The 25,560-nt window shown below is 52.3% G+C and overlaps 1 protein-coding gene across 1 annotated transcript; it reads right to left on the minus strand.

Moving 5' to 3' along the window:
- Window positions 1-1,365: 1,365 nt before the first annotated feature.
- On the minus strand, window positions 1,366-22,995 carry LOC144372695 (cathepsin B-like). The gene is given in 12 exon segments (XM_078035990.1): window positions 1,366-4,051; window positions 4,411-4,539; window positions 6,687-6,803; window positions 7,162-7,305; window positions 7,561-7,646; window positions 9,114-9,232; window positions 9,933-10,047; window positions 11,522-11,607; window positions 12,184-12,204; window positions 12,206-12,335; window positions 19,167-19,264; window positions 22,883-22,995. Coding segments are annotated over 10 exon segments (1,020 nt in total). The 5' UTR covers window positions 12,311-12,335; window positions 19,167-19,264; window positions 22,883-22,995; the 3' UTR covers window positions 1,366-3,953.
- Window positions 22,996-25,560: the final 2,565 nt, after the last annotated feature.

Consider the following 25,560-nt stretch of genomic DNA (forward strand, 5'->3'; position numbering starts at 1 on the left):
TGGAGTTAGTGATCAGAGGACGAGGGCATCTGTTGCCACTGTGAAGCCAGTTAGCAAGTACCAGGAGGGACAAGCTTGGCTGCCCTGGGTAGCAGTGGCCGAGCAAGCGACAGGGTAGCTGCTCCCTGGCTGCCTCCCTGTGAGGCTGGTCATCTCAGCTGCATTCAGACACATGAAGACTTTTCCTCCTAGCTTTTTTTCCTTAAATTTCCAGTCTACACACCAATGTCTCAAGAAAGGGAGAGCTATTTTCAGATGAAGGTCAAGTGGCACCCAGCCTCGTTCCCCTTCAGTGGGTTTGCCTTCCTTAACCCCAGCACAGCCGGGGCTGGGGTAAACTCCCTCCTGCCGTGGCTCAGTGCATCTCTGCCTGGGCAAGGAAGTCCTGGTTCCCTGCCAAGGGTCTGTCCAGAAAAGCCCTTGGGAGAGTCAGCGTGGCCGGCACTGCTGTGAGGCATAGCTCGCTCTTGTCACATTATCAAAATGCCTGAGGCTGGGTACCGTCTGTGGGAAAAGGAGTTCGGGACTGGAGATGTGACCCGTGGTGGGGTGCTCGCCCAGCACGGGTCTGAGCCCCAGCAACACAAGGGGAGGAGGGGAAAGGCTTCTTTATAAATGCTCACAGTTAGGGAGACTGGAAGTAAAGGTTGGGTGGCCCTGCCTGTCCAGCCTGGGTCCAGGCCCCCGGAGGATGGCATCACAGTGGTGGGAGACTGGGAGCGAGGGGGAGTCAGGGCCCAGCGGGCTCTTTTATAACAGACTCACTCTAGAGGGTCAGCAGTCACCCCTTCTGAAGGTGAGTCCCCACCGCCTCCATGTCACTACCCTGAGGTCCAAGCCTCCTGCACACAGACCTCTGGAGGACACTCGGGGCACTGCAGTGTGCACAGCCTCTTGTCCCAGTCTACTGCGTGTAAGGTGACTTAACGACTGAATTGGGTTTTTCCTAAGTAATGTTGGGTTAGCACTGTTACAGAAACGGGTTTTCTGTGACCACTAGAGACACCTGGCTTAAGTTTGGGTCCATGAAGATTTATAGTTAATTGGTTTGTTTAGGCTCAGCCCTGGACAAACTTGTCATCAATGCTGAAGCCAGTTAAGGTAACTTGCTGTTTGGAATAGAATGGGCTGTGAGCCAGGCACAAAGTACTTTGCCAAGACTCGATTTGGGATTTTAAGATAAGTTGTTACAAATTTGCATGTTGCATTCCCCCTGCCCCAGTACTGGGGACTAAACCCAAGGGCACTCTATCACTAAGCCACATCCCCAGCCCTTTTTAAGACGAGGTCTCCCCAAGTTGCCCAGTCTGGCCTTGAATTTATGATCCTCCTGACAGCCTCTGGAGCCACTGGAATTACAGCATGTGCCACATGTCCTGCTCGGTTTTATTTTTTTAGTATAACTGTACATAAATATTCATCTAAAATTCAAACAATTGGGCATCCTGCTCCCCACTTTCAGTATCATTTACAGCATTCCACACGGTCTGTTTCCTGTTCACAGTAGATTATTCCACCCAGCCCATCAGAATCTAGGAATTTAAAATGAACAACAGCTGGGAGTGGGAGCCTGACCTCTATGGTTGACTACTGTGCCATTTCCCAGGGGCGCTGGTGTGCGTAGGGGGAGAGGTAGTCATTTTTGGCAGTTTTGGAAACTTGAGCTCTTAAGTTTGTGGTTTTGAAACATCAGTGTGAATCACAATTACCCCATCACCGGGGCCACAGACTTTCTGACCTAGTAGCTTGGTGTGGTGCCCAAGAATTTGCTAACCTAAGTTCTCAGGTGACAGGAACCAGGCTGGTGGAGAGATCAGGCTAAAGAACACTGCTCAAAGGCATTGCTCCTCAAACTTCAACCTCCTTAGGAATGAGCGTGTCTGGTCAGGCTGCACGCTGACTCAAGTGCAGTGCTCATTCTAGCGCTGGCTAATGGGCAGTGAAGCTGGGCTGCAGCCCATTATAGTGGCAAGGCTCCCAGAGGACAGTGCTCTGAGGCCTAGGAGAGGAAAGGTGGAACTCTCCCAGACTGACCTGCAGGGAAGACTGAAAAAGCCCTGTCCCGCCTGTCCTCCCATGTGAACAGGCGTCCAGGAGGACCTCTGGAGCAGACGTGATCCAGGGGGTCATTTCTGGCTGACTAAAGCCTTGAGATCCATCCCAAATACTGCAAAGCAGGTTCTTCTGGTAAAGCCTTCACATGTGATGCTGTCCCAGTGCCTTCTGGTGCTTCATGAAGCACACCCTGGCTGGCTCCACGGGTGGGAATGGAGTTGCAGGTGGGTACATGGTGGAAGAACAGGAGCGGAAGCGTGGGAGCAGCAGAACTGTTAGCAACTCACTGAGGTCAGGAATATATTTGAAATTGCAGGAGTAAAGTGACTAGGAATTTGTGGCTTGAATAACCCTGTGAAACACTTTCTAAGTACTATAAGGAGTACCACGAACTATTCTGTAACCTTCACCAGGTTGCTGTTGCAGTGTGGATCAATCCAGGGCCTCACGCACTGGTAGTTCTTCCACTGACCCACCCTCTCAAACCAGGTTTTTAAGAGCTTATTTGATGTAGCCTTGGATTCCTACCTTACTAGGAGACAAGCTTCCCAGGTGGGGAAGGGAAATAACTATGGGCAGGCAGGTGAATGAGTGCTGATTATTGTAGTTTCTGGTTCCCTCAAGAACTGGTGCACTTGGTTATGATACTTCACGGGACGTTTGTCCCAGCAATATAAACTAGTGACAAAAGGGAACTCAAAACACCACACGCAGGTTCTGGCTCCACCCTGGGAGATGTGTCTCCTGGGAAACAGACAACCTGACCTGGAAGACCAACATGGTGCTGCACCTTGAAACCTCAGCAGATTGTGGGGCTTGTGGGTGAACAGTGGAATACAACTATGTCCTTACCTTTGAGCAGGGACAAGCTTGTCAAGGAAGGGTTGATGAGGATGACAGGGAACCAGGGAGAGACAGATGCCCTGAATTGAAAACACGGCTGGGAAGCAAGCAGTTTCCAGAAGCCTAAAGACCACAAGTGCACAGGCCAGGACCACAGGGCCCCGTCCGGAGTATACTGAGGCACCATCAGCACATTTCACTAAAGGAGAAACCTTTTATTGGCACAGTCATTCCTTGTTAAATTGACAGGGTGAAGATGTAATTTTTCAAAAACAGTAAAAGCTGATTTCTCCCAAACTAGTTTCAATGTAGTAGTCAAGGTCAGTAGGTCAGCCAGCAAATCATGACCACTTGATTTGTTTTAAGCCAGACCATTGGGAGACAATCTGTAAAAACGCATATAGCTCTTCCAGCTATTAGATTTGTTCATTCACATGATCAGCGGAGGTGCACAAAAAATAAAACTTCTATTAAAAAAGAATCAGCCAAGGACAGAACCAGAGAGGGCTTACAGCACTACCAAGGGCCATGGATGCAGGCGCCCTGCGTCGACGCGGCTTTCTCCAGAGGATTGCACGCCATGCCTGCTACAGACCTGTGGCATCTAGAAGGCTACTTGCTTAGAGGTACTGCTCTGCACGGGCATTTGTCCTGTTGGGACTCCACAGACCCTTCCTTTGGAAAGCCTGCAGCCAAAGCTGGTGGGTCTGTCGCTGCTGAAGATGCTTGGACGAGGGGTGGGAGGGTGTTGCAGCCAGAGCCGGAGCAGCAGGCACTACAAACAGCACTAGTCTACGGGGAAGACTCGGGGTGCACTGTGGCCATTGTCCACTGAACAGGCTGGGAGGGAGCAGGAATGGACACGTTTCCTTGGAAGATAGTTCTACCGGGAAGCGTGAGTCTGGCCTGATCCAGTTCTTTAGACCCTGTCTACAATTTCTTGTACCTTATGTGAACTCAAAGAATAAAAGATATTCTTGCCCGCATCTCACCCCCAGACCAGTTGGCTATGTTTAGGGAAACCCCCAGGACTGGCCAGCCAGGCCTGCAGCAGACTAGATCTTTGCCCAGTATTGGTCAGTGCGTGGGATTCCAGCCACAATTTCTGATTCAATTCCACAGTGATCCTCTCCTCTGAGGATTTTAAAGAACCCTGGAAACAGAAAGAAAGGTGCTTTGAATGTATCCCTTAATTTCTGATCCTTGTCAATAATTCAGACTCACTCCAAGGACTGAGTGAGTCACCTGCCCCTGCAGCACCACGGTGCTCTCAGCTTCTGGCCCAGCAGCCGGGCCCTCCCCTCTCCAGGCTCTTTCACCAACCCCAGGTCACCTTCACAGCCTGGTCCAGTGGGAGCTGCTGTGCAGAGCTTCCTGGAGCCACAGCCCAGTGCACACCTCCTCTCAGGCTCTGAGGCTGTCTACCTACGTGGGGAAGTCCCAGCCCACCAGCACCCAGTCTGTTCTGGCTCATGACTCCCTATCTGCAGCAGGAAGGGGGCTGCCACTCACCATTGTCACCCCAGTCAGTGTTCCAGGAGTTGGCCACCAGCCAGTAAGGGATGCCATTCTCTACCCCCCAGCCAAGGACGCGGATGGCGTGGCCTCCCATCATCTCTCCAGCAACATGCTGGTACACTCCTGAGGAAGAGAAAGCCAGTTCAGACCAAGTCCAGGCCACCATCCCGCTCCACAGTGCCCCGACTCAGCTAGCCACCCCCAGCAGCAGAGACAGGCCTCCCAGCCAGACCCTGGATTCAAACAAATACAAACAAAGGGCAGAACACCACGGCTCCATCAGAAGACTCCAGGGCTCCCGTGATATAGGGAGATAATCCACACGTGGTTGGGGTTTTGTTTTGTCTTGCAGTAGAGGATGGAACCCGGGCCTCATGCATGCTAGGCAAGTTCTCCACCAATGAGCTAAAAAGTGCTACCTTTCCAGCACTATTTTTTTTTTGAGAAAAAGGAAAAAAAAAATTTATTGCTTTGCTAGCAAAGGAGAAACACAGGAGACTCCTGTCCTGTCCCAGAGGCTGTGATTCTGCCCATCAGCAGGAACAGGGGGCTTTTAAAGAGGTGATTCAAAGGCCAATTCCATGTGTTCTCCTTTGGATTTGTAATTCACTTGTTATTTTGTGAGACAGTCATTTCTGAGAGCTTCTGGTACCGTTCCCAAAGTCTGGATTACTTCCTTTCTATGGTGAGTGCATACTCAGGGAAAGATAAATCTGCCTAAAATGGGGAAGAAAGGTAATTCCCCATTTCCCAGAGATTAGGGAGGGGGAGAGATTAGGGAGGAGCAGAGAGGAAAAGAAAGAAAGTGTCCATTTAGAAAATAAGCTGCAGTAGCAGAGCATCAAGGGCTATATTTAAAGCATAAAGTGGTCCTCCAGCACTTTTAAAAATTATTTTACCATCCCAGGCTGGCCTTAAACTTGTGATCCTTCTGCCTCAGGCTCCCGAGTAACTGGGATTACAAGCATGTGCCCAGTACCAAATACATTTTTAAAAGCCCAACACACTCAACTATGTGAAATATTGAAATGGAATCCGACAAAAAGATTTGTTGGTTGATTTTTAAAAACAAAAGGTCTAATCATTAAGTTTTTTTTGTGTGTTTCTTTTGGTACTGGGAATTGAACTCAGCGATGCTCCACCACTGAGCCATATCCCCACCCCTTTTCTTTTTATTTTGAGACAGGGTGTTGATAAGCTGCTTCGGGCCTTGCTAAATTGCTGAGGCTGTCTTTGAATTTGCAATCCTCCTGCCTCAACCTCTGGAGCCATCAGGATCACAGGCATGTGCCACCACATGGGGCTTTCTCTAATGACTAACTTACAAAAGAAATTTACTGCTAAGTGACCAATTATCTGTTTTACATCCTGGGATTCTGTATAATTATGGGTTTGTCTGTCAAGAGTTTTACACAGCTTGAAGAGTTTTTAAATTGCTGCTCTGGGGTGCATTGGAGAGGTGAGGTGGGAGGAGGATGGGTCACTGGTGTTGGTTGATGGGAAAGATGCTGGCCAAGGAGCTCAGAGATCTGGTTAGTCAGGCCTTCCTTGGCAGATGAATCATCTGTCAAATCAGAAACATCTTTAGTAACATGCAGAGGACTGTGTAACTATTGCCTTCATGACACTACTTATTTTTCTTGCCCAACTCATCTTCCTTTGTTCCAAATTGAGAGCACTGGTATTACATCTGGTTGAATGTAAATAAGAGAAAAGTAGGAGCAAAGGCAGTTCACCTGGACTGGGGGGCTTCTAAGGAGCTGACAGGGACAGGGTCAGGAATGGGAAGCATTCGGCACCACCCAGAGCAAGGTATTTCCTTTATTCATCTCTGGATGTCAGGTGTGACACTAGGTCTTTGCAAAGACAAAAATAAAAATGATTGAAATAGGCCACTCAGTCCCCACTGTTCAAATGTGGAGACTGATGAAGGACACAGGCCAAGGCAGGAGGGACCACTGCCAGGGAGAGGGAAGGTCCCAGAGAGGAGAGCTGAGCTGGGCTTGGAGGGATGAAGAGGAATTAGCCAGACAAGTTCCTGGAGAGGGATGTGGGATACTATGTGCAGAGATGAAGGAAACCAGGACAGCACAGGTGGAAAGCAGTGGCCACAGGACTGCCGGGAGCCACAGGTGGCTGGCAGGAAGGAGGGTGGACGAAGGGAGGTCCGGCAGCCCTCCTCCTCAGGAGCCCCAGGTCTTCCTCCGGGTGAGTCCTGCTGACCCACTTGAGCACCTGCCGGCTGAACCCTCCACCCGCTGCCCACACACCTGATTTGTAGGTCAGGAAGTCTGAGAAGACGGTGAAGGCACCCTCCACCGGGCCGTTTTTGTAGATCTCTGCCATGATCTCCTTCTCGTTACTGGAGACGCTGTAGGAACTGTACCCTGGAGAGGGAAGCACACCAGCTGGGTGAGGGTGCCACCTCAGTTATCTGCTGATTTACAGCAGGAGGCCAAGAAAGGCTTCCTGAGGAGTGAGCTGGGCACAGTGACATGGGAGGGGGCTGAGGACCCCAGTGCTCCAGGATCGGCTACCGGCTCACACAAGAAGGAATTCGGTCCCTTGCAGCTCAAAAGGCCGAAGCTGGATTTGGGGTGGAGCAAGGCAGAGTGTGGGGGTGTGGGGCAAGGAACTTCTGTTCCTTTCTCCTTCCCAGTGTTCCTGGACCCTAGGATCCAACGGCCCTGGTCTCTGCCTCCCTTTGGCTTGCGGCAGATCCCAGCGGATCCCAGCCCACCTTACCGTAGTGCTTGTCCTCCTTGTAGGACGGGGCATAGCCGGGCTCACAGCTCTTGCTGCATCTGGGAGTGTCCCCCTCTCCTGTGAACTGGGGCCGGGAACCGTTGACGTGGTGCTCACAGGGAGGGATGGAGTAGGGTCTGCAGCCTGATGGACAGAGTGGACGAGGGGGGTCAGCCTACCACCACCACGGAAAGGCCCTCAGGCCAGGAGGAAGGACTGGACACAGGCCAGCCCAGGCCTGCAGCCCTGACCTGGGGCTGACCCTGTCTGGAGGGCTGCCTTATCTGTGTCCGTCTTCCCACCCATCCCTCTGCCCTCCACGGTCCTTCATAACAGAAACAAAAGCCATCCTGAGGCAGGGCTTATGGAATCCTCTGGCAGACAGAAATGCACACTCACCTATGTGGGAGTCATACAGGCCACCAGAAACCAGGCCTTTTTTTGTCCAGAAGTTCCAAGCTCCAGACGGATAGCCTCCATTACAGCTAAAAAAAGAGCCTTGTGTTAAATTCAGTGTAAGAGAAGTTCCAGCTGTGCACAGACCACTGCCTGGTCACACATTAAGGTCACTGCTGGGTCCACATGCCCTAGCACTGGCATGACTGTCCTCCCAGAGCCCACCAACCCCCAGTCACCCTCCCTCAACTTACTTCTTCAGGCATCCAACCAGGCTCCCATCCCTTCCCATACCCCCCCTCCCCCAAGAAGACAGGACTCTTACAAACTAGACTCTAGGCTTCCTTCTTTCTGGAATGGTGATTCTCAACCATGCAGGATATTATAATTCCCCAAGGTAGAGGAGTTCCAACCTCCTCAACTGTACAGTTTTTGATTTTTGAGGTTTCAGTGACCTGTGCCACCAACTGTGCTCTAAAATGTTCAATGGAGAGTTCCTGCATTTCCCAAGTTTTAAATTATAAACTGTTCTGACCAGCGTGATGAAATCTCACACCATGCCACTCCAGTTGGCACGGAACGAGAATCATGCCCTTGTCTGGAGTATCTGGGCTGTATACACTACCTGCCCATCAGGCACTTAGTAGCTGCCTTGGTCATCAGATTCACAGGTCTTTTTACAGTGCTTGTGTTCAAGTTATTTTACTTAACAGTGGCCCCAGAGCACAAGAGTGACAATGCTGACAATTCCAGTAGGCCAAAGAGAAGCCATAAAGTGCTTTATTTAAGTGAAAAGGTGAAAAGTTCTGAACTTAATAAGAAAAAAAAAAATCAGATGCTGAGATTCCCAAGTCTCTTATCCCTGAAATTATAACGAAAGAAAAAGAAATTGGTGTTGGTTTTGTCTCTGCAAAACTTATGGGCATAGCAAGTGCTAAGTGCTTAGTTAAGGTGGAAAAAGCATTAAATTTATGTATAGGAAAAAACAGCACATACAGGGTTCAGTCATAGCCTGGGTTTTGGGCATCCATGAGGGGTACTGGAGCGTATCCCCTGTGGGAAAGCAGGGACGAATGTACTAGGAAAACCCACCAGTGCCAGAGAGCGATTCACTGGTGTGCAGTGAGGCCCAGGCACGTTTCTGTAACTCGGGTCTTTCTATGTGCAGCCATAGATGTGCACCACTGGTGTGGGCCCGAGGCCGGACGTTAGCACTGGTGAGCCCCTGAGTTAGGGATACAGCTCAGTGCGATCCACCTGGGGCCCACTGTCTTGATTCAAAATAAGAAAACAACCCCAAGGCAAGCACATTTCCATGGACAGGAAGAAGGAACAAGTGAGGAAACACCAGTCCCAGGTTCAGAAATTTAACGGCATCTTCTGAGACCATGTTGGCCAGGACCCTCCCCTCGCCCAGCTCTGTAGGCCAGACAGTGGCAGCCACTCCCGGGCCTGCTTCCACTCCTCTGTCTCAGCCAAGAAACACCTTCCCTCCCCCACGAAGTCCTCAGTTCATTCTGCACTAAGGCCTCTGTGTACAGGTGCCCAGGACTCACCCGTCCCCACACTGGCCGCCACAGCTGGTGAGCCTGTCCTCTGCAGACACCTCCACATTGACGTGCCCGTTGGTGTGGATGCAGATCCGATCCGACATGGCCTCCACAGCTCCAAAGGCCTGCGGGAACAAGCCCTGCCCAGTGAGGCCGCCGCCACGCCTGACCTGGGGCGTGTCCCGCCATCTCCAGAGAGGTCTGCAGACCCGGTGGATGGCCAGTCTGTCTCAAAGCCACGTGTGGCTCTAACTCAGCTTCCAAGCAGAGACCAATCCTCCTGGGCCTCTACCTGGGGACTCGGCTCACTCCTGAAGCAAACACAAACACACAGCTCAAACACTGCCTGGGTTCACCTAGAGGAGGCACTTGGAGAGCAGCAGGAGGCGGTGTTGGCGGCAGCCCCCGACACCAAGGTGGAAGGAGCTCTGGGAGAGGGTGGTGGCTGCGCAGCAGTGCCCGCGTACTGACGCCACTGAACGGCACACAACAAATGTTAAGATGGTGGCAATTTCTGCTATCTGTATTTTACCACAACTCAAAAACAAGGACAGCTCATTGACAGAGATGGGACACTCAGGAAGCAGAGCAGTGGCCAGCGCTGCCAGTGTGTACAGGGACTCGCCATCTGCAGGGCCCACAGCCCATTCATTCCTCCACCCAATCCTTGCCACAACTCCTGACCATGACACCATCACCAGACTGATGGGAACTGACTCTGAAAGTTAACGTCACTTGCCTGGTCACAGGGGGTCCCTCCCCAGACTGTTGACCATTCCCCTACCCGTTCTGCTCCTGCAGACATCCTAGCCAACTGGGTCTTACCCAGCAAGAGCCACAGGAACCCTGGTCTCTGATCTCTTTGATGGTTGGACAGTCGGGCCACTGTTCCCGAGCATCGAAGCTTTCAGGCAGATTGATGTCCTCAGCGAACCGAACTCTGGACAAAGGAAGGTCTTTATTACAAACTGTCACCTTGCAATTCACCCCCCAAGATGCAAAGGCTTCTTGGTTAAGGGCTGCACCAAGAAAGCAAGTGAGGGCTGAGATGTGCAGAAGTCCCTCATGGTCTGGTTTTTTGGTAGTGGGAACCGAACACGGGGCACTTTGCCACTGAGCTGCATCCCCAGCCATTTTTACTTTTTCCCTTTGAGCCAGGGTCTCGCTAAGTTGCTGAGGCTGCCCTCAAACTTGCTATGCCCCTGCCTCAGCCTTCCGGGTCCCTGGGATTGCAGAGGTGCGCTAGGAATCTTGTAACACAGAACTTGATCCCATGGCTCAATGCAATCTGGCATTCTGTACGCTTCTTTCTAGATCCATTTGATATTTTTCAACAGTTCTATGTCTCTTGCTTCCTCTACCCACCTTTAATCCTAAACATCTATCTAGATGCTTTAAATCATTTTTAAAATTTATTTTCGTGATTTTTTTTCCTGGGTTCTCATTTCATATAAAAGGTGTACTGGAACAAGACGACACTGGCTGTGAGTAGAAAAGCATCTGGGATTCATTCTATTTTCTCTTTTCCTTAAAGAGTCATTTAACTGTATGCCAAGACAGACGTGCCCCACCCTAGGTTTCACAGTCTGTGAAAAACACTCAAGTTCTCACCAGGCGTGGCGCACACACCTGTAATCCCAGCAGCTTGGGAGGCTGAGACAGGAGGATCACGCTTTTGCCAGCCTCAGCAATGGCAAGGCGCTAAGCAACTCAGTGAGACCCTGTTTCTAAATAAAATACAAAATAGAGCTGGGGATGTGGCTCAGTGGTTGAGTGGCCCCGAGTTCAATCCCTGGTACTCGCCCACAAAAAAAAAAAAAAAAACAAAAACAAAACACATTAAAGTTCTCCAATCACACGGCAGATGTGGGGAACACATCCTGTCACTGCCAACATCCTCAGCCCCGAGGGGTCCTACAACTTCACTTTTCCTCTATCTCGCTGCGATTCTCCAAGTCGATGCAGCCCACTTCCCACTTTCCGACTTGGAATGGCTAAAAATGAAAACTGTGCTCTTCTTACAGCCCTAAGAGCTGGGCTGGAAGAGAAATGATGAATTTCATCACCTTCCTGTAAAGAGTAGAGTCAGGGCACTCAGCCCCCCACCCTCAGGCGGCCGCCTGTAACGAAAAGCTCCATGAAGATGCCCGAGGCCGTGTTCTAGGAAAGCAGACCCAAGGGCAGATCCCATGGCTCCTCTTAAGATTTCCCTTAGATTTTTCAAAGCGGAGCTCACTGAGACCCACCTGCCATCCTGGAGCCTGGTCTAGGTTCCAGGACACCTTGGAGATGCCCATCCTGGCCGGCAGCTCTGAGGGGCACCGAGGGCGGCTCCCTTTCCCCCTCCACGGTCCCTCATGGCTGCCTGTGGCCCACGGGCTGAGAGTCAGGGCTTCTCCGGGCACAGCACTCACCTCTTGGGCAGCCGGGGCCCACCCAGGAAAGTGCCACACAGCCTCTTCAGGTAGCTCACGTCCACATTGTGGAAATTGCGTCCCGCCTGGAAGAGAGCCATGCCTGTGACTGTCACCTGCCAACCCAGAGGTTGCTGGCATGGGGTAGGCGGGCACGCTGCCCACACACAGGGTCCTCCTCAGGGAAGGCCAGGGAGACACCAGAACTGGAGAAGGACCAGAGCAGCCCATGGGCAGAGTGCAGCTCCAGACCAGGTGCCTTCTCCATCTGCTGACAAGAGACCCCCTGGCCCACCCTCCGCCCTGCACACGGCTCACTCCTCATTTCTTGGTTCCCACCGTCTTCAGGGATCAGCAGAAACCAGCAGTGGTGGGAGAGGGCGCTGATGGAGCACAGGGGCCTCCACTGCGGGCTTCTTGGGCTCCCTGGCTGTGGAGGGCTGGGAACTCACCTCCTCCTCCATGCCTCGGCCTACCTGGGGACACTCGCTCATGCCTGTTCCCATGCCCACGGTGCAAAGGGAGGGAGGAAGTGACCATGATCCTAAGCTTTAACTTTCTCACACAGAAGGTCCTGTGGCCCCACTGGGAGCCATCCGAGTGCCCAGGCCAACCCCCAAGGTGACATAAGGACAGACACAGGAAGCAGCCCCGCAGCCCACCTGCCATGTGGTGTTCTGCTTTGTTGATGTAGGTGATCAGTTCGTCTGACAGCGGGTGGAAAGAAGTCCTGCCCTGGGCTCTGGTCAGCACCAGTAGGTAGCAGAGAAAGGCCAAAGGCCACCACATTCTGGAAACTGGATCCTGAACCCACCTGGAAAGGACAGGACGGGGGAGTTATGATGGGTCCCACGCCACACACCAGGGCGCTGCTCGGGCAGAGAGCGAGGCTCTCATCCTGGTCTGCCAGGGGCCCCTTCGTGAAGCCTGGGGTGACGGCAGATGGACCTCAGGGGTCTACGGTGTCCACAGCATCCTCCCCTGTGCCCATGCTCCCGCCATGCCTGATGGCTGACATGAGGACACAGACAGTCCGGGGGCTGTGCCGTGACTGAACTGGGCCCAGGGCCCTCTCTGCTACGTCTGAACCGCAGGGATCTGTTCAAGAGGCCTTCCCAAAGTGAGTGATCTGAAAGATGCATGTGTGACCATGTCCTGAGGGAAGGGCCAACGGGGCAGGCAGACACAAGCTTGGCCCTTGCCAGTCACAGTGGAGATGACAGAAAAGCAGCTTCCGCCAGCCACCTGGCTCCCGCGAGCCCAGCTGGTTTGCCCGGTCAGCCAAGGGCTCCGCTTCCAGCCTCGGAGACGGGCCTTCTGAGAAACCACACCTCCACCTCAGCCCTTCATCCGAGGACGCCCGCCTGAGTCAGGAGGCCGGCGACTTCCAGCTCAACATGAATCACCCTCGGGCAAGGAGCCAACAGAAGTGTTTCCTGGCCGACACCTGCGGCCTGGCGAGGGCCAGGGCGGGGAGCGTGGGCTCCTGAGAGCAGGCTCTACCTCCTCAAGATCAGGCCCGAAGGGCCTGTGACTTAGTGTCAGTGCAACAGGCGCCTCACAAGGAGGCCCGTAAGAGGGAAGAGTCAAACCTGACCATGGCTCAACTCAAGCCCACTGTGTCAGCTGGCAGAGAGGGCGGGCCACGCTCAGGGTTCTGACTGTGAACATGTGAATAACTAACAGTCCAACAAGTTCAAGAAGGATTCTTCTGGAAGAATACACATGTGAGGAGAGAGAGATGCTCTGGAAAGAGCTCTGTGGAGGCCCTCCAGGATGGCACATGGATCACACGCGTGTGTGGCACTGAGCACCGAATCCAGGAGTGCTCTTCCACTGAGCACACCCTAGACCTTTTATCTTTTATTTTGAGACAGGGTTTTGCTAAGTTGCCCCGACTGGCCTGGAACTCGTAAGCCTCCTGCTCAGCCTCTCAAGTAGCTGGGATCACAGGCATGTGCCACCACGATGGCTGCCTGCCAACTTTTAAACCTGTGTGCTGTGACTCACACAGGTTGACATTTAGAAAGTTACTATACAGTAACTGGCGTCCAAGTGAAAAGACACAGGCACACACACAGCTGCTCACTAAATAACTCTCTCGGTAAGACCAGAAACAGAGTCAATGTCTAATAACAGGTAATTGTTAAATCGTGGTGAATGGCCAGGTAGATTACGATGACAAAGCAGTCGCTGAAAAGTGAACTAGCTGAATCATATCGTACCGACAGAGCAAAAGCGCCCAGGTCCTACTGTGATGTGGAAAAGTGAGTTGCAGACCATTAGTAAGGTGAGCCTGTTAAGCAAGGAGCATGAGTAGGTGCCGTCCTGCAGCTTCGGGCAAGATGTGAGGGGCGCAGCCAGGCCTGGTGGCACAGCATACAATGCCAGCTCCCTCTCAGCTACTCGGGAAGCCCAGGCAGGAGCAGCACAAAAGCTGCCAGCCTGGCAATGAGCACAATCCTGTTTCAAAATAAAACATCGATGATGAAGATGATGCTGATGGCAGTGACAGCTGGGGGTGCAGCCCAGTGGTGGGTGCTTGGAGCCCTGGGTTCAAGCCCCAGTATGGGGGGAAAAAGTCAAAGAAAATATACAAAAGCAGTAACTGCGCCAGGAGACCATACTGCTACGGTCTGAGTGTGTCCTCCGAAGGGCCATGTTGCAGGAGCTTGGCCTCAGTGTGGCCATGTGAGGAGGTAGTGTGACACACAGCAGGTGGGGCACGTGGGAGGCCTTAGTGGGCTCTGCTCCAGTCTCTGGTTTCTCCTCTAGCCATGTAACCTCTCCCTATCATACACGATGCCACCATGATGCCATCTGCTGTGGGGTAGCCCAGGCCAACAGGGTCCTCGCCAGAGGCCAACTCCATGGGGCTGCCTGGTCTTGAACTTTCAGCCTCCAAAACTGTGAGCTAAATAACCACCCCCTTTTTTTTTTTTTCAAATGAACATGTTCTTGTATTTCAAACTCTGTTTCTTTTAGGAAGAATCCTAGTAATGCTGCCAAAGACCCTGAGTCACCAAACCGGTAAACGATCGATTCTGTAATAATCTCCAAATGCATTCTCAATCATCCTCTGCCACCAATGAGGCTTCCTCCCTAAAGACTGCCTGCTCAATGCCCTTAATGTCCAGTGACTCACGGGGAGGCTCCCTTCTCATGTGATCATGTGCCAGCCGGCCACATGGCCTGCAAATTGAGGTAAATGTGTCCAGCAAAAGTCGGGCCCCTCTGACTTGCACTGGCATTTTAATCTTTTCTCAAGACAGTGGGCACTGGTGCAGAAGCACCAGAGGGTCCACTCCTTGAAAGTGGGAGTCTGGATGAACAGAGGACAGGTCGCCAGGCTTGTTCTCTCATCTCTTGTATATGGAGAACGAGTGTCCCCAGGTGCCCCCGGGAGGCTCGGCATCTGCCGAGATGGGAAACCATAAGCCAAGAGAAGGCTGGGAGCATTTCCATGACAACCTAAATTTTAAAATGGGATTTCTTTGGTTTCCGTGGTGGCAGAGAACACAGCACTCCCATCTCCCGGGTGGCCCCCAGTTCCTGCAGCCCCCTGGCACTGCGCCAGCAGGGAGAGCCTGTGCTCACTCCTCTTCCTGTGGTCCCTCTGCTCCTCCCCATGCTCCTGAGAGCTGGAGCCACAGCTCAGCAGGGACCACCCAGCGCCCTGCCCACTCACAGCAGGATAAGCACTTGGAAGAAGACTCCTTTCCGCCCTGTACCTGTGGCACAGACTTCGGGGGGCTTCCAGCTGCTGTCGCCTGGTGCTGAGGACAAGCCCTGGTGTGGAGGCAGGAGACCTGCATTTGTGCCTCAGCTCCACCACTAACTGGCACTGGGGGCACCAACCTCTACGGAGCCGCGGTTTCTCCACCTATGAAGTGGATTAGTAGGTACCATGTCTCTGGTGGCAGCTGTATGTGAACCGAGGCAGGGCAGAAGCCCCTGTGTGGTGCCGGGTGTATACACAAAGGAGTACAGTGCTGCTCACTCCAACAGGCTCCATTTCCCTTCACTCCTCCCCTTTCCCCACCTCTAGCATGGGCCAGGTGACTCCAGTTTACCCCAAACCTACCCCAAATACCTCCACATTGCCAGAAGAATCTGCATTAAAACAAGCTTCTAAACCGGGCACAGTGGCGCACACTGATCCCAGCTGCTTGGTAGGCTGTGTAAGGAGGATCACAATTAGCAAGTCTCTGTCTCAAAATTTAAAAAGAGCTGGGGCTGTAGCTTAGTGGCAGAGCACCTCTGGGTTCAATCCCTGGTGCTACCGAAAAAACAAAACAGAAAAAACCACCTCAACAACAACAAAACCCACCAAAACCATCACACACGAACAGAAGCCCCTCGGTTCCAACCTCAGCGAACCTCCACATCTAATGTCCAAAGAGGCTTCCATTTTAAGGGTTCTGAGACTGCTGAGAGCCCGTCTCTGAAGCCAAATGTCCCCTCCTAGAGGAAGAGACAGATACCCTGAGAGCAGGCGCAGTTTCTCTCTAGTGAGTAGCCAACTTCCATTATCCCAACGCTGCTCAAATGGCAATCCCTCTGGGAATGCGCAAGGGTGCGAAAGACAAGCTCAGCTGCTGACACCCTGTCATGGGTTCCAAGGTCTTTGCCAAAACAGCAATCCACTTTCACTTCCCCTAGTTCAGGCAAATGCTTTCCTCTTATTTCTCAATTCAGTGATTTTTTAAAAAATGACACAAAAAGAATAGAAAGTCCTTATTTCAGGAGGGGAGGGGCCCCAACAGGAGGAACACACTTGCAAGCTGTGGGCTACTGTTATTTCTAGTCCTGGTCAATGGGCTTCCCAGCAAGATCTGGAATCCACCGCACCCCCCCACCCTTTTCAAGTCAGTCTCTGGTGACAAGATCAGGCCCTCCTTCCTCCCCTGGCCAAGCCCATGTGGCACTCAATGGTTCATACATCCCACTGGTGTCCTGAAGAATGCTGTCGTGTGTAAAGAAAGGTTTTGTGGTCAAGTGATCCACTCGCACAGCAAAACTGTTCCCCAGACACCCTGATGACTTCCCGGGACAAATGTGAAGTTTGGGCTTCTGGAAGGAGATGGAATGGACGTCAGGAGAGCAGCTAACGCCAAGTCGTAGGGAGCCTTATGTATGTCCTGCCATCCTAAAAGAGTGGAGTTGGGCTGCCAGCGAGCTTGAGGAAGAAAGCTCCCCTCCACGGTTACAGAGCCCTCTGTTGAAGGACGTAGAGGGACAGGCCATAGGCCCCTGAAATTTCCAGATCAGAAAAAGTGAACGGACACCCAGAGCAGATTTTCCCTAATATCCTGCTCTTCTGCCCAGCGGTGCTGTGAATCCCGTAGACCTCTTCCAGGGGTCTCTCAAGAGTCCGCAGGCTTCAGCCAGGGGTGGTGGTGGCTCAGGTCTACATTCCAGCAACTCGAGAGGCTGAGGTAGGACAATCACAAGTTCAAGGACAGCCTCAGAAACCTAGCAAGACCCTGTCTCAAAATAAAGGGGCTGGGATGTAGCTCAGTGGTGGAGGGCCCTGGGTTCGCTCCCCAGGACGGTGGGAAAACACAGATGCACCGACAGTGCCTACATTCTGAAGTAACCACAAGCCCAGGACTGTGCCTGGAGATGGCGGAGTGACTGCATCGGGGGAAGGTGGGAAATGAGGAGGAGGGTGAAGACTTGGTGGGACCGGGACAAAGAATATTATGCGTTTCTTTCTCTTCCATAAAAACTTGGCTTGGTTCTCACCATCATTAAAGGCAGCTGTTCAAGTTCCAACCTCTTCAGTACACCCACAAAACAAGACCACGCGGATCCTCACTGCCCCTCCACTTCACTCACCCAGTTATTTATACCTCAAAGCTGGAGCAGCCTGGGGCAGGGGAGAGGGTAATCTCAAGGACGCACTGGAGGCCCAGGAGCCTTCCTTCTTCGCTCTGAATCACAGCCTTGATGTGGTCTTTGGTGTTTTATGTCTTTGCTCCTGAAGGACTTCTTGGTTGATCACGTTTAAAATCATATAAAAACAGGCTGGGGGTGCAGCTCAGTGGTACAGCCCTTGCCGCGCCTACATGCACACATGGATCCCAGCCCTTGGCCTCATCTCTCTCCCTATGAGCAGGCAGTGGCCTATCAGTCCCTTGGAGCCAGGCTTGATGTGGCTAACTTCTGCCTGGCCCAGAAAAGGCATCCAAGCCAGGAACCAGCAGCGCCACTATCTAGTCCTGGAGACTCCATGGGAACCAGGAAGAAGGTTCCATATGTCACCTGAACCCTTCTGGCCATTAAGACACTTCACAGTCCACCCACTTGCCAGTCAACTTCCAAAATAAGTCAATCATTCACACCAGGTGCAGCAGGGCCAGCCTGCTCAAGCCACTCTCCCACATGCCTGGAAACGTCCGGCTACAATGCCCACAAGGGGGACGCTGAAGATCAGCCACAGCAAATCCACACCCTGCACAAGGAAGAAAATCACAACCCTGGGACCAGAACAGTGGACACCACAAAGGCCCTCAGCAGTTGAAAGAAATGTTTATTTTTGGTGGGAAACCAGACAATCTTACTGAACAATGTTCTGGTTAAGTTGTGGAAGATTCTGCTCCCAGCTCTGAGATGCTGACAGGGGCGATACATTACCCAGGCCTGTTTCTAAAGTGGGCATCTTGCAGAGCTTTTAGAGAGCCTCTGAGACCTAAATGAGATTAGTGTCTATGCCTCTCAGCTGGCCGGACAGGGCAGCTCCTTGAGGATGGGGCAGGCGACACTGAGCTTGCTGGCTGGCTGGGGGCTGGGACTGCTGGACATGAAAGCCAGCAAAAGAAAGGTGTGCCCCGCAGCTGGGTCCTGCTGTCCCCTGGGGGGGGGGAGTAGTACAGGGGTAGGAACAGATGGTTCTTGCGAGGCAGACCTGAGAGGGAAGGAGGGGCCTCCCTGCACGGGAAACCTCACCCCCTCTCCACTGGTCACTGAATATGCATCTCCTGCTTGCAGGGCAGGGAACACCTGCTGCCCCGGAACAATTATCTTCAAAAGTATCCCAGTTTGAGTGAAAAATTATGACTCTTCCACTACTGGTGACGAGGCCCTACGTGTTGACGTGCTTGACCACCTTACTGCCCAAACCCCAGTGGAGTCAAGTAAACCAAGAATGAGGGGCAGAGGGCTCTGGAACTCTGACTTGGTCTGACACACCCTTGACTGAAGGAGGCCTTGGCTGGCAGCCTCTACCCCACCCCAGGACTTGTGTAAGCAGGAAGCCACGTGACACCTCTGTGACAGGCCCCGCCCACGTTCAGGTCAGCAGGTCAGAGGGTCATGGAGCAGCCTGACCCTACCCAGGCTGGAGGCAGAATATCTGCCTCTTCTCTAGGGCTCCACCACCTAGGTGGTACCAGACCAATGCTCAGCCAGCCCTGCTTACTGACAACCTTAGATTATCTCGACCAGACCAAAGAAGTTACTGGCCTGGTAAAGAGAGATAAGGGTGAGAATTGAAATCCACGTGTCCTTCTCAGCACCAGCATTCATAAAAACATCAGTGCTAGAAAAGGACCCCAGTCTTGTATAAGGCTTCTACTTTGCAGGTGGGAAAAACTAAGGCTTGAGAGAAGACCATGAGCAAACTGTGAAGGAGCGCACCTACCTGAGCAGGGCGGATTAACTGTCAGGGATGAAATTCCACCACAGTCTTCTAAGTGATGCCACTCATGCTGCAGACTGCGGGTGGCCCAGCTTTCTTGTCTGTAAAGAGTAAGACTGCAACCCTAAACCTCACACATAAATGAGAAAACGTGACCTAACTACACAGTTCAGACACCTAGGTCAGGACCTAAAGAACTCTGTGAGGGTTAGCTGTTCACAAACCCATCAAAACACACAAAGGAGCCAGGCATGGTGGCTGTAATTCCAGCAACTCGGGAGGCTGAGGTAGGAGGATTACAAATTTGAGGCTAGCCTCAGCAACTTAGTAATGCCCTAGCATCTCAGGCAAGATTCTGACTTTAAATAAATAAATAAATAAGGACTGAGGATGTGGCTCAGCAGTAAAGCATCCCTGGGTTTAATCCCCAAACAACAAGTAAATAAATACACAAAGGGAGCCAGGCACAGTGGCACACACCTGTAACCCCAGCTACCCGGGAGGCTGAGCCTGCAGGGGCTCGAGTTTGAGGACAGCCTAGGCAACCTAGTGAGAATCTGTCTTGGAAACAAAAATGCACAAATGCTACCAATGATCGACAACAAAACAGGAAAAGCCTCACTATTATTGATGCTTTTCTAGGGCAAAAAAATAAAACTTGAATTTCTAGTCAGGAAAATTAAAACAGGTACCATTTCAAACCTACTAGATTGGTAAAAATTGAAATCTGGTAAGAGCTAGTATTGGTGAATAGGAGGAACAGGAACCTCCACACTGCTGGGAGTGAAACTGAGACAAGCCAGGTGCAGGTGCACGCCTGTAATCCCAGCAGCTCGGGAGGCGGAGGCACAAGAATCAGGAGTTCAAAGCCAGCCTCAGCAACCACAAGACATTGAGCAACTCAGTGAGACCCTGTCTCTAAATAAAATTCAAAAAAGGGCTGGGGATGGGGCTCTGTGGTTGAGTGCCCCTGGGTTCAATCCCCAGTACCAAAAACAAACAAACAAACAAAAAAACCCCACAAACCCACAAAACAAGAACAACAACAAACACCAAACTGAGACAGTCACCCAAGAGGGCACTATGTCAATATCCAGCACAACAGAATATGTGATGAGTCACCTGCCTTGTGACCCAGCCTTTAATTCTGCTTCACTTTTGCTTCTACACAAGAGAAACTCTTGAAAGTAACCGGGAGATTCAAAAAGATATTTACTGTAGCACTTGAGCAATAGTGAAAAAGTAGGAAAACCAGGCTCAGGCAGGCCTATAATCCTAGCGATTTGGGAGGTGAGGCAGGACTACAAGTTTGAGGCCAGCCTAGGCAACTTAGAAAGACCCTGTCTCTAAATAAAAATAAAAAGGGCCCGGTGTGGTGGCATACACCTGTTATCCCAGTGGATTGGGAGGATAGCAGGTTCAAAGCCAGCCTCAGCAATTTAGGGAGGCCCTAAGCAACTCAGCAAGACCCTATCTCAAAGTAAAATATAAAAAAGGGCTGGGGATGTGACTCAGGGTTAAGTGCCCCTGGGTTCAATCCCTGGTACAAAAAAATCATCATCATCATCATCATCATCAATCTCCCCTGGTACAGAAAAAAAAAAAAGAATCTAACTGTCCCTCATATAGGGTAACATACCATGTGTATTTAATGTGAATGAACTAGAGGCTGAGAATGTGGCTCAGTGGTAGAGCACTTGCCTAGCACGGTAAGGCCCTAGGTCAATCCCTACCACCACAAAAAGGAAAAAAAAATAAAATAAAAGATGAATGACCTACATTAGATGTGTTAACAACACACACTTTATAACAACATTGCTATGGGTTGATACAGAGTAGACGAAATTCCAAGGAAGCCCAGGAGAAGGGTAAGAGGAGGCCTGCAGAAGCAGAAACAACGTTCCTCTGAAGGAAAGCAGGTGCAGGAGAATAACTGACCCCCAGAAACCGCGGCTCAGAGGGTTAGGGTTAGGTTTACCCTGGAAGGCCTCAGGTCTGCAGAGGAGGAGTTAAGGCTTTAAGTTAAAAAGCAGAGAACTGGGCTGGGAGCAGCAGTGCACACCAGCAGTCCCAGCAACTCTGGAGGTTGAGGAAGGAGGATTCAAAGTCATCCTCAGCAACTTAGTGAGACTCCATCTCAAAATAAAAATTAAAAATTGATGGGCAGGGGCTTTGTGGTTGAGCCTCCCGGATTTAATCCCCAGTACCCAAACAAACAAGCAAAACACCACCACCAAAAAGCCCTCAAGGGAGCAGGTGTAGGGACTACCAACTGCAGCAAGCCCCGAACACAGACCCCATCAGCCCCACCATTGCCCTTCAGGTGAATCATGCAAGTGTTTGGTTTCTTCCCCCTTGACCTTCAAATATTCCATTTCATATAGTTCAGCCTCACACCTCTAACAATTTCCTCACACCAGATGATGAAAAGTAGACAGACCTGTGACTCCTCCCAAGTATTTCCACCCCTACTACAGAAGGGCCTCAACCCAAACTGCTGAATCAGCACCACAGGGCTTTCAACCTGGGGCCAAAGGGCTTCCGGCCCACTGCCTGCCCAGTCTGAAACAGGGTTGTCCAGAGTTGACATCAAGGAAAGTCCATTTGAGCCAGGTCTGCGGGTGTCCCGCGTGGGCCTCAAGGAAGGCAGACGAGGGACCTGCACTTTTGCACCAGGCAGCACCCTGAAAGGAGCAGAAGCCGCTCTTCTCCAGGGTGCCTTCAACTCTCTTTGGGAAGCTCTTTCTCTAGGAAGTTCAAAGGTCGTAGGTCACCATCACTAGGACCAATGGGAAGCGAGTCTCCACTGAGAAAAGGCTGATGGGGAAGAAGGCAGGGGACTGATACAGGCGCCTAAGGGCCAGGTCGAATTCACCTCATCCTGGCCTGCCCGCCGGCCTGCCCTGCGGAGGCCACCCCACAGTGCTGCACAGGTACTACACCCTCACCCGCCCTCCAGGCCACTGACTGAAGGAGGGGCTGTGCCCCAGGCCGCGAAGTACTCCTGGCCCCCAACCCTCCTGGCCTGAGGCTGCCCCCCTTCCAGGAGTCCCAGTGAAGCACTGACCACGTCCTCTTCCCATATCCCGAGAGCAAGCCCGACACAGTCCACCCAGCCCGACCTCTTCCTGTTTGTTGGCTAACTCTTCTGGCCCGCTCACCCCAGCCACCCGGGATCACGGGATCCCAGGTTACGTCTTCTGGGATCCCATGAATTGTGTGGGGTTAGGTGCTGAAAGTCGCCGGGCAAACTCTTTAGAAAGAAAACAAATCCAGACACTAAAGGAAAACAGATGCAGGTCGATACCATTATCTCAGCAATCTGTGCCGAGGACCCGGGGCCAGGGCTGAGGCCGAGGGAGAGAGAGGCCGGCCACCGTCGCCGGGATCCGGGCCCAGCTTCCCCGCAGGCTCCTCCCCGGGTCTCCCCGCAAACTCCCCAGCGCCCCGGGGCCGCCTCCGGCCCGCCCAGGGAGTCCGCCCCGGGAGACCAGCCCTGCGGAGCGCGGCCCGGGTGCACTGCGCCTCCGGCTCGCAGGCGGTCCAGCCCCGCTTCCCGCCGGCCGCGACCGCCACCCCTGCCGGTCCCCCAGGACCCGCGGGAAGGCGCCTGGGCCCGGCTGGGGCCGCAGAGAGGCCCAGCCTCGGCGCCCGCAGGCAGCTGGCTCCCCATCCTCCGCCAAGGTCACGTCTGTGGCGCCCCACGCCCGGGCACTCACCGAGCGCAACGCCGAGAGCCGGGGCCTGCCGTAGGGGAGCAGCGAGCTCGCGGGGACGAAGGCGGAGCCGGAGCCAGAGCCGCGGTGGCCGGCCCGGCCGCTCGCCCCTATTTAGCTTGCGCGGCCCCGCCCGCCCGGCCGGCTCGCCACGTGACGCCCCGGCGCGCCCCGCCCCGGCGCCCTGGCCTGCGCCGCCCACCGTTCGCTGCTCCCTAAGACCCTGCGGGCCACCAGGAATTTGCACCTGGCGGTCCCCCGGGATGCCAACCCCTGCGCACGGGAGCCGTCTGCGGCAGAGTGGCTGAAGGTGGTCCCCAAGGTCTCCATCCACATGGAGAAATTCTCCAGGGACCCTGCGCCCCACACCGCGCTTTCAAAGCCGCCGGAGCGCTGGGTGGGGCGCGGCGGCTGTGCTTACTTCCTTGCTGGGGTTGGGGATAGAGACGCCGGCTTCCTAGAGCACCCCTTGCATCTTGTAGCCGAATATTCTGAGAAGATATGGTTGGGGCTCAGAACGCGCCGGATACTTTGAACTGAAGGAATCCGGCTTAGAAGCAGAATCCTTCTGACCTTTCTCCTGATCCTCTTCCCGCAAGGCAGACAGAGAAATTAGATTGTTCCGCACAGCGGTGGTAGAAACTGGAACTCGCCTCCTGCAAGGCTTCCCTCATACCTAGAAATAATGCTCTAATCTCCCCTCCTGTGTAGGAGCTGGGGGGAATAGAATCCCCGACCTACCAAATACGACTCTCCTTCCGCGGGGGTCTTATCCCATTCAGGGCAAGAAGGAATGCTACCCACCTGGAAAGGCCAGGGAGGCACACAGCCAGCAAGCACAATTCATTTGGGGGAGTGCCCAGAGAGGTTGATGGGGGATGGTGAGGGGACTCAGAACTTACCTCCTTCTTAGGCTAATCTTGCAAGGTAGGTATAACCTCAGTTTTATTCAGGAGGCTCAGGAAAGTCTGTAGTCTATCCAGGTTGTAAAGACCATAGGAAAAGTGTAGACTGGGCAGGTGTTCTGGGGCCATCCTGGGAGCACAGTGAAACCTCACTTCTTAAAAGCAGAGAGGAGAAGGGGGAGGGAAAAAAAAGAAAGGTGTGGGTCTGGCCAACTCCCAGGGTCCTGACCCTCAGGCTCTCCACTGAAGCCTGCAGATGGATGGCCATCAGCTGTCCCATGGTCCCTGAGCCTTCCAGGGACCACAGAGAGCTGTCTTAGACACAGGCAGTACCACTCGTTAGTACCAAATTAAGGCAAGGGGGGAAAGAAAAAAAAAAACATTTAAATCTCTAGAGTCTAGGCATGGCTGCTGAACAGCAGTTGAGTGCAATGCCAAGGAGCTCAGACAGCAGTGGAGAAGCGCAGCTCCAAGCCAAGGTGGTCCAGCCGCCTGCCTGCACTGTCGTGTCCAGAGGGTCTCGACTCCAGGCTGCAAAATCAATGCTCTGATCACCTTCCCTGTGTCAAATCATTTTAGACCTCTGCAGGGAGCTCAAAAGGTGGTGCAAAGGGGGAGGACACATATAACTGGTAAATCAATCCCTCTCCCTACCCTCATTTTTATAGTTCCTTAGGAGATGGGTTTTATCTTCATTGTCTCAATGCGTCACTATAGAGGTAAAAAACACTTATGAAATAAAAGAAAACAAAATAAAACAAAAAAAGAAAAAAGAAAGAAAACCAAATAACTGTTACCAGAGTAGAGGGACAGGGTATCCTGGGAAGCTTTAGGGAGAAGGTAATACTTGTATTTTACTGAATGAATAAGTATGCAGAGTGGGTTCACACATGAATAAAATGGGCCTTGAAGTGGAGTTCAACTTGACTTTACCTGCCAGATGGGGCTCAGGGACTCAGGGGACAGCTCTCACAATTTACAGAGGGGCCTTGACCTGGACATGTAAAAGCTGTGTGCCTGCTGAACTCATGGAACAGGCCTGGGTATATGCCCTAAAGAAATGAAAACAGATGTCCTCATATAAACTTGTTCCACATGTTCAAAGCAGCATTATTCACCGTGGCCTAAAGGTGGAAGCAACCCATGCTCATCAGCTGGCGCGTGGATAAACAAAATGTCACGTAATCACAAAATGGAATATGTAGCCACGGAAAGGAATGCAGTATTGCTCTATGCCACCACATGGATAAACCTTGAAAATACTATGTTAAGTGAAAGAAAAAGGACCACATATCACGTGATTCTATTTTAGGGAAGTGTCTAGACAAGGCTTCTGTAGATAGAAAGTAGATGAGTACTTGCCGCGTTCTCGGGGAAGAGGGGGTGGGGGATTTGGGAACCCACAGTAAGGGTTATGAAGTAGTCAGAATGCTGTGAAATTGATTGTGCGGAAGGTTGCACAACCCTGTGACTACGGAAAATCACTGAATGGTACATGTTAAATGGTGAAGGTTGTGGTTATGTCGGTTATATCTCAGTGAAGCTGTTTCAAAAAAAGAAAGTTGAATAAGGAAGTCTTGGGAAAGGATAGAGCTAGAAATACCCTCACTCCATCACTTAAGGGGTGCCTTTTCTGGAAAAAAAAAAAAGAAAATGCCTGATTTGTTCTCCTCTGTTTCACAAACTTTTGTAAATCTGGTGTCCTGGCCTTTTCTGCAGGGTTTCTGTATCGACCAGGCCGACCCTCTGGGGGTGGTTTCTATGGAGGGTCTCTTG

The sequence above is a fragment of the Ictidomys tridecemlineatus genome, unplaced genomic scaffold (assembly GCF_052094955.1).
Source record: "Ictidomys tridecemlineatus isolate mIctTri1 unplaced genomic scaffold, mIctTri1.hap1 Scaffold_147, whole genome shotgun sequence".
Lineage (NCBI taxonomy): Eukaryota > Metazoa > Chordata > Mammalia > Rodentia > Sciuridae > Ictidomys > Ictidomys tridecemlineatus.